Source organism: Salvelinus fontinalis, chromosome 11 (genome assembly GCF_029448725.1).
Source record: "Salvelinus fontinalis isolate EN_2023a chromosome 11, ASM2944872v1, whole genome shotgun sequence".
Classification (NCBI taxonomy): domain Eukaryota; kingdom Metazoa; phylum Chordata; class Actinopteri; order Salmoniformes; family Salmonidae; genus Salvelinus; species Salvelinus fontinalis.
The window spans coordinates 45,198,198-45,209,876 of NC_074675.1; the positions used below are offsets into that span (position 1 = coordinate 45,198,198).

Consider the following 11,679-nt stretch of genomic DNA (forward strand, 5'->3'; position numbering starts at 1 on the left):
TCCCCCAAAAAAGAAAACATTTTATTTTTCAAGCTACAGTTAAAGAAAAACAATATCAGATGCCGAAAATATAGCATTTGCTTGGCTCTTTTCCCCTCTCTTTTCACTTTCACATATGTACAGTCATCGAAGAACAGGGTATATACACAGAGAATCGAAGGGAAAGGTGGTGGCGAGAGTGCATTTGCTTTTTGGGGACTAAACATGACTCTCCCACCAACAAAAACAGGTAAAACCTACCAACATAAACTTCCACGAGTCCACGACTCTGATATCAACTGATTTTTCTGTACACTACAAACAGTCAACTTTGTTTTTCAAATGAGAAGATCATGAGGGGAAGAGATTTGTATGCTATTCTGATTAGGGAGCAATGTCAACCAGCATTTTCTGAAAAGTTAACCAAAAAACAATAACATGAAAAAAAAATAAAAAAAAGTTTTTACAACCATTCATGCAAAAAGATGTTAGAGCCACTTTGACAAGGTAAAGCGACGATTCTCCAACTTTTCCCACCACGACAGTTCACAACAATGACATTCCCAAACCAAAAGTATCTTGATGAAAAACAATATACACACAAAAAGTAGATAAAAACAAAACAAGCATTGTAGATTGAATTTGAAGGCTGTAGCCATGTCAAACCGTAACCAAAAGGGCAGTCATAGGACGCCATTGTCATGCTGAGGGAACTCAAAGTTATCAAGCTGTGCTGTAGCAGATGTCTGTTGACAAAAAACAGAAAGGGTGAATAAAGCAACAAATATTTCTGGATATGGGCTGCATCAAAAAAACTTTACGGCACAGCCCTCAGTTTATGAGTTACAGGCTCTTAGCAGTTACTGAAACTATGAAACTAAAGAAATTAACTTTCCAATGAAAAATAACACCTCAAAGGGGTGTTTGGTTTGGGCTCGCCTTTTAAAATGTGCACTCTTGTAGCACCAACTGTCTTTGCATATGTCAATAGAATAGATTCAACATTTCAGATTTGATCTGGTATTTGTTAGAATCTGAAAACATCCAATGAGAGACATCTCACAGGGGCTTAACACTACAAAGAAATTCATAAACAATCGCAAATCGAAAGCTTACATGAGAAAAAAGTAGCTACAAAATCAAATAAAACGAGAGCTGCCCTTCTAACACTAAAAAGAGAAACTTAAGGACAAAAATAAACAGGAGTATCCGTTTTCTTTTCAGAGAAAGAAGGGGGTTGTGCCTGTGTCATGGTGTAGCAGTCGCATTGCATTGATTACTGGTTGCAGAGTGTCTCACAATAGTCAATGTACCATTATAAAATACTAGCTTTTTTCCTTGAACATTGACAGACAGAAAAGTTGTCCATCAATGTCCTAAATAAATAATTCTCTATAACTTGTCATGCACCTTATGCTATGACCTTAACATGAAAACCAGGAGATGGATATCTGTTTGGGAGTCTAACATTTCAATGAAAAAATCTCAATTTAGTAAGAATACTAAGCAAGAGAAGCGTATCTATTTGTATGTTACAGATAACAAAGAGATCTCCCCCCAATGTCTTCCTGTTTTAGCCCAGTTTTCACAGAGGCAGAAAGTGACAAAGAACCTACATGAATAAGTGAGGATAGTGATTGTCAAAAAATAACACCTAGAAAACTAACGATACAGTTGCTGTCCAGGTGAGGGTTAACAATCAGCTGCAGGCATCGCAGAAAATAACTCGGATGTTGTAGTGGAAAACAGAAAATAGGGTAGATTGAAAAGGGATATAGGAGGGATATAGTCCCTCCCACCCCCTCTCTCTTTAGGGATCTTTCTTTTGCCCCGACCGTCGAGTGTCCCTGCACTTGTGGCAGTAAAAGATGTCAGGGACGTTGGACTTCTTGATCTTGGCGCACGACAGATGGACCCACACGCCGCACTGGTTGCACTCGATCATGGGACGCCCCGCAAACGGCTTACCGCAGTAACAGGTGATTAAGTCCCAAGAGTCGTCACCTGTGTGAGGAAGGAGGGAGAGAAAAAAGAGGTAAGAGGGGGCATATCATAGTGGTACAAGTAGCGTTGGGTTCAGTGGGCACCTAACGGGGGCAAACGTTTTCAAAGAGAAGAGGCACTTCAACTGTTTTGTTTGTTGAGGTCTTATTTTAATGGGCCCCTAATTACTTATTTACTTAGAAACTACACGAAAACAGAGTAATTACATCTTTATTATCCATTAATTATTTATTGGTTACATGGTGACTCAAGTTCCAGAAAGTACCAATTGTTCCCAAGTAGTTTCTCATTAAATACAATGTTCCCCTGACGTGATTCCTTATTCTACATGTCAGGGAGGCATGCTTGTTCTACATAACATATTTTTTAATCTGAAGCATACAAAACATTGTGTCCTGCTGAACACACCCCAGGTATGAGCCTCTGGTTTAGAACTCACGGAACAGACCAGTGCATTAATATGGATGAATTACATGCCAAGCATTTTACCAGCCAACACTGCAGCCATAGACTGACACTGAAGTGATGCATCTTGTGTGAGATTACTGCACTCACGTTTACAACTTGAAAGATATTTGCACTTCCTTGTCCACGGCGTGGTCAGTATGAAATCACTTACCCGACTCCACCATGATGTCCTCATCAGCGATCCAGGTCTCGCCTTCGCTCGAGCTCATTTCTGCCTCCCGGTTGGACTCCTCCACCTGAATCTTAGCCAGCCCCTGCATTCCTGGTGAGGAGACCCCGTTCCCTGTCAGGTCATCTCGGACCAGGCGCTCCCCGGGATGGGCATGGCCCGTCTCTGAGTCTGTCTCACTTTGGGTGGCCGAGCTCTTAAGCTTTTTGAGGGCTTTGGCCTGCTTGGGGTTTTTGCTGCGCTTGATACGGGCCCTCTTCTCCCCGCCGCTACTCCCGCTTTCGCCCCCGCCGCCAATGGCAGAACCCATCGACAACTTTTTTAGCTTTTTGTCCTTCTTGCGCTCTGCCTTGCTGCCTGCCTGGCTGTCGTACAGGGAGTCTTTCAGGCGCATCTTGTCCAGCAGGGAGCTGTCGGAGTGCATGCGGCGCATACTCTTGCCCTTGTTGGCACGGGCCTTGCGGACAAACGTGTGGATGGTGTGCAGGTCGTTGCCGCCGTCTCCCCAGCTGGCCCCCAAGGAGCTGCCGCCGCCGCCTCCTTCACCACCACCCCCGCTTTCCCCTGACGCCCCTGAGCTGTGCGGAGAGCTGGAGGATGCTGGCGACCATGGACCTTCCTACACAGCCACAGGTGTAGCAGAAGAACAATAAAGAAAACAGTACAGGACAAACAATACTTGATGCATAGGGTCATAAATGTTGTTTAAAAATGTGGTAAGTTCTCAAACCCTATTAAAAGACAGACACACACACACCATCAATAATGGGGTAACTTGATGTCCTGGTGTGCCTAGTTATCCTACCTCTTTAGGATTGGGGATATAGCCTGCATATGCCAAGACAAAGTTGCAGAACTTGTTAAAGTCTTCTACGGTCCTCTTTCTCCTCTCTGGAGGCTAGAGATATAAAAACAATGGCATTCACACAAATTAACCAAGCTAATAAGTCATGCATACAACACCCCAAAAAATTGTGAACCGATCAGAAGGGGGGATTAAAGTAAACGTCACATCAGAAGTCTATTTACCAGAGTATCCGTTTTGCACTTCAATAACGAATCTGTGTGGAAGAAAACAATATTACTATACTATAATCTGTTCAGATTTGTAAACAAAATCACTACGTAAAAAAACAAAAACGTCATCCTCTCCACTAACCCATCCGCAGTGAAGTATTGTTAGCTGCTAGCTTGCTGTTGGTCTATTTTTGTTCGGCCTTGCGATGTATCTATTCTAGAGAATATAGCGACAACTAGCTAACATTAGCAATGAAACATGCAATCGAACAACTGAACCAGGCAATGGTTCAAAACGCAAAGTCTGCAACCTAACGTAGCTGGGGGCATTTCTATTCTAAAAGTAGCAAACTAGCTAAGTTGATGTCTAGCCTCGTGCTGCAACGTATTGCCTTTTTAGCTAGCTAGCGTTTAGTTGTCTAAAAATGAGTGAATACCTGCCCTGCTCACAAACTAGCCAGCTAACGTTACCGCTAACAACATTGTCGTGATAGTTTCTACTAACGGGCGACGCAAATTGAAGACCGTTTAAGATATCCATGGTTGGCTATGTTGGCTAACAGTAGTTAGTTAACAAACGTGAAACATGCATTGTGAGCCAACATTAGCTCACGGCTGCGATGGCGTGGGGAGCCTCCCGAATTTTGAACATGGCTAGGTAGCTAACAGCATCTGGCTAACTAGTTACAGTAACTTGTTAACCAACGAGCACTATTTGCTAGCTAACTAATGTTAGCTATTCAAGACATGTTAACGTTAGCTTGCTGGCAAAGCAACAGACATTATGGCTCCATTTGCTTAGCACAAACTTCTAGGTAGCTAGCCAGCGGTTAACATACCATTAGCAACCAATGACATGGTTAGTTAGCAAACATGAGCTAACTAGGTACAGTAGCCTATATATAGTTATCGTTACTGCATAAAAAAAGATAACTATGTGTATATAACTATGCAAGCTAATTGACGTTCTCGACTGTTAGCAGCGATGTAACAAACTTTGCTAACTAGTAAACTGCCAGTTAATGTTAACGTTTGATAGCGTTAGTTCGCTAGCCAACTAGCATGGCGATTGAACAACCAACAGTTGCTTCACTGAAGGAGGATTTTTAACAAAACCGAGAATGTCTGCCAACTAGCAATGAACTCAATATAAATGTACTATGTGAACTGACACTTTAAAACGTACCTTGGTGTTCAGACATTATTTCAAGCATTGTCGCCTCAGCAACAAGGCCCGTGATGGTAGCTACCAAGTAGCTAACAGCGTCTGTGCTTTTCTCCTGACTTGACTACTGACTGTGCGGGAGAAGCCCTAGCCAAGAACGGAGTAGTCAACACCACTCTTCGAAGCCAAGCGAATTTATTGGAGTTTGTTGGCTTGTGTTCTGGATAGTTCAGCAGGCAAGGTACCGGGCTAACCAACAGAAAATGCAACAATAATTCCGATTAGCCCGTTTAACAAGATAACTATCTAGCTAGCTAATTGCTAATTTCTTCGTCACAGCAGCTATTGCATACATAATCCTGGCAATCAAACTACTTTAGTAAACTAACGAGCTAAGTCACCGGAGAAAAACTGCAGCAGGTGCATCCATTGTATAGGACAAAAGCATTCAGGTAACATATTTTTTACATGCAGTTGACGTTGTTCCATAACACGAGAAACTATCGACAAGAGTTTAACAAAATATACGTCTACTCCGTGTAGCCCCTTGCGCGCCTCCTCGAGCCATCAGCGATGTCAACTGATTGCAGAAGCCCCTTGTGGTTGCCACAACGCAGTGACAGCTCTGCGCTTTGCTGGGTAGTGTAGTTTAATGTGTGTATATTCTTCTTAACGAAGACGGACGATAAATCCATAGAACTACACTACCCATGTGCCATTGCACCTACCTGAGGTTTATTTGTATCTAACTCAGTGGTCTGTATATCAAACATGAAAAAATGGTTTATTGCACCAAACACAACCACCACACCATCCAATTTCAGTAAGACTAAGACTGTAATGCCTGTTCTCCAACATTTTCGATGTTATGCAAGAAAATGTGGTCAAATAGAATTCTAAATTTTTGACAGTTAACAATGACCCTTACTGAATTAATTTCAATGTCAGAAAACATGCGCAAAGAAAAACAAATTGTCTGCATCTACCATAAGAACCTTCATTGGGCCCCTGCAGGGACCATCAGAGGTCCCTTTCAGGCAGGCTTGTATATAAAGTAGTATCAACGAGTTAACTTAGATACGTATTTTTGGTTGTTGAGTCAGTTAGACTATGCGCATTTCAAGGTTATCTTTCAGACAGGCTTGTATAAATCATGTAAGAATCTAATTTACTACATTAATGATTTCATGACCAAAATATAGACAAGAACGGCATCATGCTTAGGCGCAAGCGCGAAAGGGGATACAAACCGGATGCTTATGGAGCATTGAGTTTTCCCTGGCACGAGCTGCGTGACTTGTACATGGAAATACAATAGTACAACTTCATTATTCTCCTAAACGCAAACTTCGGTGTTCCATCTATGTCCAGTTGACAAACACTTGTCATGAGAATTGTCATCAGATTTGTAGGGCAGCATCAATATTTGAAGGCGGATGAAGAGGCATCACACGTAATAACCGACACTCTTGCTACAACGTTAGCTAACTATTTGGGCAGCTAGGAAGCTGTTTAGCCTGTAACGTTAATATGTTGCTGGAAGTTTTGCAAGGAACAGAAGCGGGAGGATTCATTTTGATACAAGGTAAATATGCTTGCTGGTGGTAAACTCGTCATTGTTTTCAGAACCACAGACATTAGCTAACTACCTAGCTTTTTTGTTGTTGTTGCTTTTGCGTTACTTTGACAGATTCTGTGAATTACTGTGGTCGGCACCTCCTGAAAAGCTGCATCAATACAGCACTTAAACGGTAAATAACTTACCCATGACATGAACATTTTCGCTGTTATCTAGTTAGTATTCATATAGTTTGTTGTGCGCTAATGTCATACCAATATATTGTGTTTCAGGGAAGAAGTGGTCCATGTATTGGGGTTTGAGGTTAGTCAAGAGGAACTCAATGATGGACTGGACAGAACATCTGCACAGAGGTGACTATAAACAAGTAAGAAACTCCCTTTAGATGGGAGTCAACACTACTAGCAGATTTCTTGATCAAGCGTTAACTTGCTCTTGTTTTCCCCGGACTTTGAATATAGGCTGCACTTTCACAATGCCTACTCTGACCCTCTCGGCTGGACCGGTAACTCACCGTTTACGGTCCACCAGTTTACCCTAGAGGACATCGGCATTCTTCTCAAACAAACACCTCAGGCCAAAGCAGTGACACTTGTCATTGACTCTCTGTCGTGGATTTTGAGGCATCACGACCCTGCTGCTATCTGCCAGAAACTTCAGGCTCTCAAAAAAGGTTTGTTATGGTACTTATAAACACTGTCTTTCTGATTTGACCAGCTCCATTTTATTTCAACGCTGCAGAAAGAGGTTAGCTAAGTTTCTCCAATTTCATCAATATTGATGCCATGTTGTACATTGAAGTCAGTGAAATTGTTAGGCTCCAGTTCAGTTCAGGCTCCACTTAATTCATTCGTCTTTAGGTGGAGTTGTGAGAGCAGTAATTGGTCTGCTGCACTCAGACCTGCATCAGCGAGGTACTGTGGGAAGCATATGCCACTTGGCTACCTCAGTCATCACAGTGGCCCCAGGGACCAGAGGACTAGGAGCTGTCGCCAAAATAACAAGACGCACCAAGTCGGGCAAGCTCATGCAAGATGTAAGAACAGTGGAGCATGGAGTGCTGCTGGTTTGAATTGAAGAATTTAACTGTCTTAGCCATTTTCTGCTGATTGAAGGGTTGTGTGTCGGTTAACAGGAGGAGATCTTCAGCATCAATGAGGACCTGACAGTTACAATACAGAGCAAACGCAGTCATCCTGGAAGCACACCGATGAATACAGACGAATCTGAGGTAGCACGCCTGTATTGATTCCTGACATGCACAATGTGAGAATGATAAGGAAAAAGCCAATGGTATTGTATGATTCTCTTGTTTTCCCCAGGTGGATCCAACAGCCAACCTGACCTTTAACCTGCGCCTGTCTGATACACAGAGAGAGGCCAAAGAAAAACTGCCGCTTCCCTTCGTCTTCAGTAAAGAGAAGTGAGATTTTGTTATCTGCCATGCCTTCTCTACATATGCTGTCTTGCTACTGTCTGAGGTGTTTATCGAACTCTCCCTATTTGTCTTCTTCCAGGAAGTCAGCACTTCTGCACCCGGGCACCGGTTCAGGACGGATCCTATACGAGCCTGATGCCAATGATGATTATGACCAGGAGGATCCTGATGATGACCTTGATGTCTAGAGGACAGGCTACTAGCCATGTAGAGTACAGTGCCCTGCTCCTTGCAGTTAATGCCACTTTTGGACATTTACATGCCGGAAACCACAATAATAGCCTGGGTTCCTGCCTGAGATATTTATTTTACTTTCCCAGAGGAGATTTAAATGAAAGTTTAACAAAATACCAGGCTTACCGAATGCCAGTTTTTGCAGTGGAGGAAGTTTATTTGGGTGGAGTCTGTAAGTATAGGAGATATATTGCTTGTTACAACAATCAATTCAGGAAAATTTCAGCGGAAGACTGAATGATGCTGAGATCAGATGCCTACAGCCTACGACAGGTCTCTGTTTAAATAAAGGCTACTGTTTGCAGTTTGTCTGTATATTTTCTAACAATTTAGTTATTCTTTTGTAATGAAAATCCCTATACTATCACATTTGTAATGCCTCAAATTGACACCTTTTTGTACAGAATGCTTGCAGTTTCTACTGCAAACCACTGGTGTGTGAGCTTGAGTCTGTGGCCCTATTGTTCGGTTCTACGCATGTCTAGTCAGACCCAACACGTTAGCCACAGGAAATCACATAGACTAATGATAAAATAGTTCCTATAGTTTGTTGCTAATTTTAGGCCTTTAAAGGAGCAACTGAGTTATTGTGATGGCCCTCAAGGATGCAATTGTATACCAATTCAATGGTCAATAAAAGCTTGGCACTGGTCTACTCTCTAAAAACAATCAACATCACTGGCATGGAATAGTCAGCAATGAATATACATGAATACAACTTAAATAGCTTGGCTTGACTTCTACGTCATCAATGATGATAATATAAAACAACACAATGCTTATTGGGGTGGCAGGTAGCCTAGTGGTTGGAGCGTTGGGCCAGTAACGGAAAGGTTGCTTGATTGAATCCCCGAGCTGCAAAAGTAAACATTTAACGTTCTGCCCCTGAACAAAGCAGTTAACCCGGTAGGGTGTCATTGTAAATAAGAGTTTGTTCTTAACTGACTTGCCTAGTTAAATAAAGGTAAAATAAAAATGATTATCTGTGTATTTCACCATGTTTATTCAGGGTAATAATTGCAGGTGAATAGTGGGGAACTGCCACTGAGAATAAGGCAGGACAAACTTGCATTAGTGTACTGGGTGAGGTTGAAAGGGAGTTCAGAAGGACATCCAGCGGTCACTGCAACTGGGGAATGCTGGGAGCAAGGAATGGGTAAGCAGAGGGTGTACAGGTGGACAATTGGCCAGAAGGTGGTAGAATATGGACTGGGGGAAAGAGATAGGGTGGCAATTGCATTAGGGTGCGTTCCTCTGTGGCTGCTTCCAAAACCAAGTGTAGATGTGGTTATGAATGGGGTGAGGATGTGAGACGGTGTGTGGAGCGGTATATAGATAATTGGTGTAATACATTTTTAAGGATATTTATTGCTTCAAAGGATCCAGTCAGTGGTGTATATCCCAGATTTCAATATTAGTGTATGTAAGCGGTTAACTGATTATGTGTCAGTGTATGCGGCCCAGTTTATGGCCATGATTATAGGTTTGAGATGGGTGGAGGAGGTGAAACCACTGAAGATAGGCAGGTTGGATATGGGAGACTTGTTTGCTTAGCTTTTGATTTTGATTTGTTAGTGGATATGATGTTGCTGTTAATGGGATTGGAGAGGATGGGAGTGGTGGTAAGCTTTTACTGGGTTCCCGCCAATGTGGGTGTTCCCGCCAATAATGAGAAGACCGATGCGGTGGCTAAGAATGCTGCGAGGAGAGGGGGTAGATATTCAGATCCCACTAAGCCGCAGGGAAGTCCTTAATTCAGGCAAAGGGCTTGATCTATGGCAAAGGGAGTGGGATGTTAGTACTAATGAAGAGAATTTAATGTAGGCAGGCCGTAACACGCCGCATACTCCAGTACAGTAGGTGGCGGTGTTTGCACCTTAAAAGTTGTGATTCCCCAACCCAATACTTTTTTAGTTTTTTTGTTATTGCGTTATACAAACATTATACAAAACAACATAGAAATATCACACATAACCAAAACAAATTTTTAGAGACACAAATAAAGTATATTACCCTATAGACAAGTAAAATTTTGACAAATACTGTACACACTTCTTTGATAATTTGGTATTTATATATTTTAGGGATGTTATATAATATTGTAAATCAATTAGAAAAATATTGAAACTTTTTTTATCCCATGAACTTTTTTTATGAATGAAACTTTTTCCCAATAAAATAAAAAAATTCAAAATCCAATCAAATTGGATTGGTCACATACCAATATTTAGCAATGTAATGCGGGTGTAGCGAAATTATTGTGTTCTAAGCTCCGACAGTGCAGTAGTATCTAACAATTCACAACAATAAACACAAATCTAAAAGTAAAATAATGTATTTAATAAATAAATAAATATTAGATTGAGCAATGTTGGGGTGGCATTGACTAAAATACAGTAGAATAGAATACAGTATTTACAGTTTAAGTTGGAAGTTTACATACACTTAGGTTGGAGTCATTAAAACTCGTTTTTCAACTACTCAACAAATTTCTTGTTAACAAACTATAGTTTTGGCAAGTCGGTTAGGACATCTACTTTGTGCATGACACAAGTAATTTTTCCAACAATTGTTTACAGACTGATTATTTCACTTATAATTCACCGTATCACAATTCCAGTGGGTTAGAAGTGTACATACACTAAGTTGACTGTGCCTTTAAACAGCTTGGAAAATTCCAGATATTATGTCATGGCTTTAGAAGCTTCTGATAGGCTAATTGATATAATTTGAGTCAATTGGAGGTGTACCTGTGGATGTATTTCAGGGCCTACTTTCAAACTCCGTGCCTCTTGACATCATGGGAAAATCAAAAAATTGTAGACCTCCACACATCTGGTTCATCCTTAGGAGCAATTTCCAAATGCCTGAAAGTACCACGTTCATCTGCACAAACAATAGTACGCAAGTATAAACACCATGGGACCACACAGCCGTCATACCGCTCAGGAAGGAGATGCGTTCTGTCTCCTAGAGATGAACATACTTTGGTGCGAAAAGTGCAAATCAATCCCAGAACAACAGCAAAGGATCTTGTGAAGATGCTGGAGGAAACAGGTACGAAAGTATCTATTTCCACAGTAAAACGAGTCCTATATCGACATAACCTGAAAGACTGCTCAGCAAGGAAGAAGCCACTGCTCCAAAACCGCCATAAAAAAGCCAGACTATGGTTTGCAACTGCACATGGAGACAAAGATCGTACTTTTTGGAAAAATGTCCTCTGGTCTGATGAAACAAAAATAGAACTGTTTGGCTATAATGACCATCATTATGTTTGGAGGAAAAAGGGAGAGGCTTGCAAGCCCAAGAACACCATCCCAACCGTGAAGCACGGGAGTGGCAGCATCATGTTGTGGGGGTGCTTTGCTGCAGGAGGGACTGGTTCACTTCACAAAATAAACAGCATCATGAGGATGGAAAATTATGTGGATATATTGAAGCAACATCTCAAGACATCAGTCAGGAAGTTAAACCTTGGTCGCAAATGGGTCTTCCAAATGGACAATGACCCCAAGAATACTTCCAAAGTTGTAGCAAAATGGCTTAAGGACAACAAAGTCAAGGTATTGGAGTGGCCATCACAAAGCCCTGACCTCAATCCCATAGAAAACTTGTGGGCAGAA

General features: G+C 41.7%; 2 protein-coding genes across 2 annotated transcripts; one reads left to right on the top strand and one right to left on the bottom strand.

Annotated features, from left to right (window-relative positions):
• Positions 1–5,398, bottom strand: LOC129865821 (PHD finger protein 23B-like). The gene is made up of 5 exons (XM_055938843.1): positions 4,824–5,398; positions 3,650–3,681; positions 3,426–3,518; positions 2,603–3,239; positions 1–1,983 (listed from the first exon to the last, which is right to left on the bottom strand). The coding sequence occupies exons 1-5, from the start codon at positions 4,849–4,851 to the stop codon at positions 1,790–1,792; spliced, it is 984 nt and encodes a 327-aa protein (XP_055794818.1). The 5' UTR covers positions 4,852–5,398; the 3' UTR covers positions 1–1,789.
• A 624-nt stretch (positions 5,399–6,022) lies between these two features.
• elp5 (elongator acetyltransferase complex subunit 5) lies at positions 6,023–8,704 on the top strand. The gene is made up of 8 exons (XM_055938844.1): positions 6,023–6,387; positions 6,493–6,553; positions 6,654–6,734; positions 6,843–7,054; positions 7,242–7,417; positions 7,517–7,612; positions 7,704–7,804; positions 7,899–8,704. The coding sequence occupies exons 1-8, from the start codon at positions 6,333–6,335 to the stop codon at positions 8,005–8,007; spliced, it is 891 nt and encodes a 296-aa protein (XP_055794819.1). The 5' UTR covers positions 6,023–6,332; the 3' UTR covers positions 8,008–8,704.
• Positions 8,705–11,679: the final 2,975 nt, after the last annotated feature.

Bases quoted from the DNA above. Each gene is read 5' to 3' on its own strand.
- LOC129865821 (XM_055938843.1), bottom strand. From the start codon at position 4,851: ATGCTTGAAATAATGTCTGAACACCAAG. The intron at 3,682-4,823 runs GTACGTTTTAAA...TCTTCCACACAG, and splicing joins AATAATGTCTGAACACCAAG to ATTCGTTATTGAAGTGCAAA. The intron at 3,240-3,425 runs GTAGGATAACTA...GTGGCTGTGTAG, and splicing joins ATATCCCCAATCCTAAAGAG to GAAGGTCCATGGTCGCCAGC.
- elp5 (XM_055938844.1), top strand. From the start codon at position 6,333: ATGTTGCTGGAAGTTTTGCAAGGAACAGAAGCGGGAGGATTCATTTTG. The intron at 6,735-6,842 runs GTGACTATAAAC...CTTTGAATATAG, and splicing joins GACAGAACATCTGCACAGAG to GCTGCACTTTCACAATGCCT. The intron at 7,055-7,241 runs GTTTGTTATGGT...ATTCGTCTTTAG, and splicing joins ACTTCAGGCTCTCAAAAAAG to GTGGAGTTGTGAGAGCAGTA.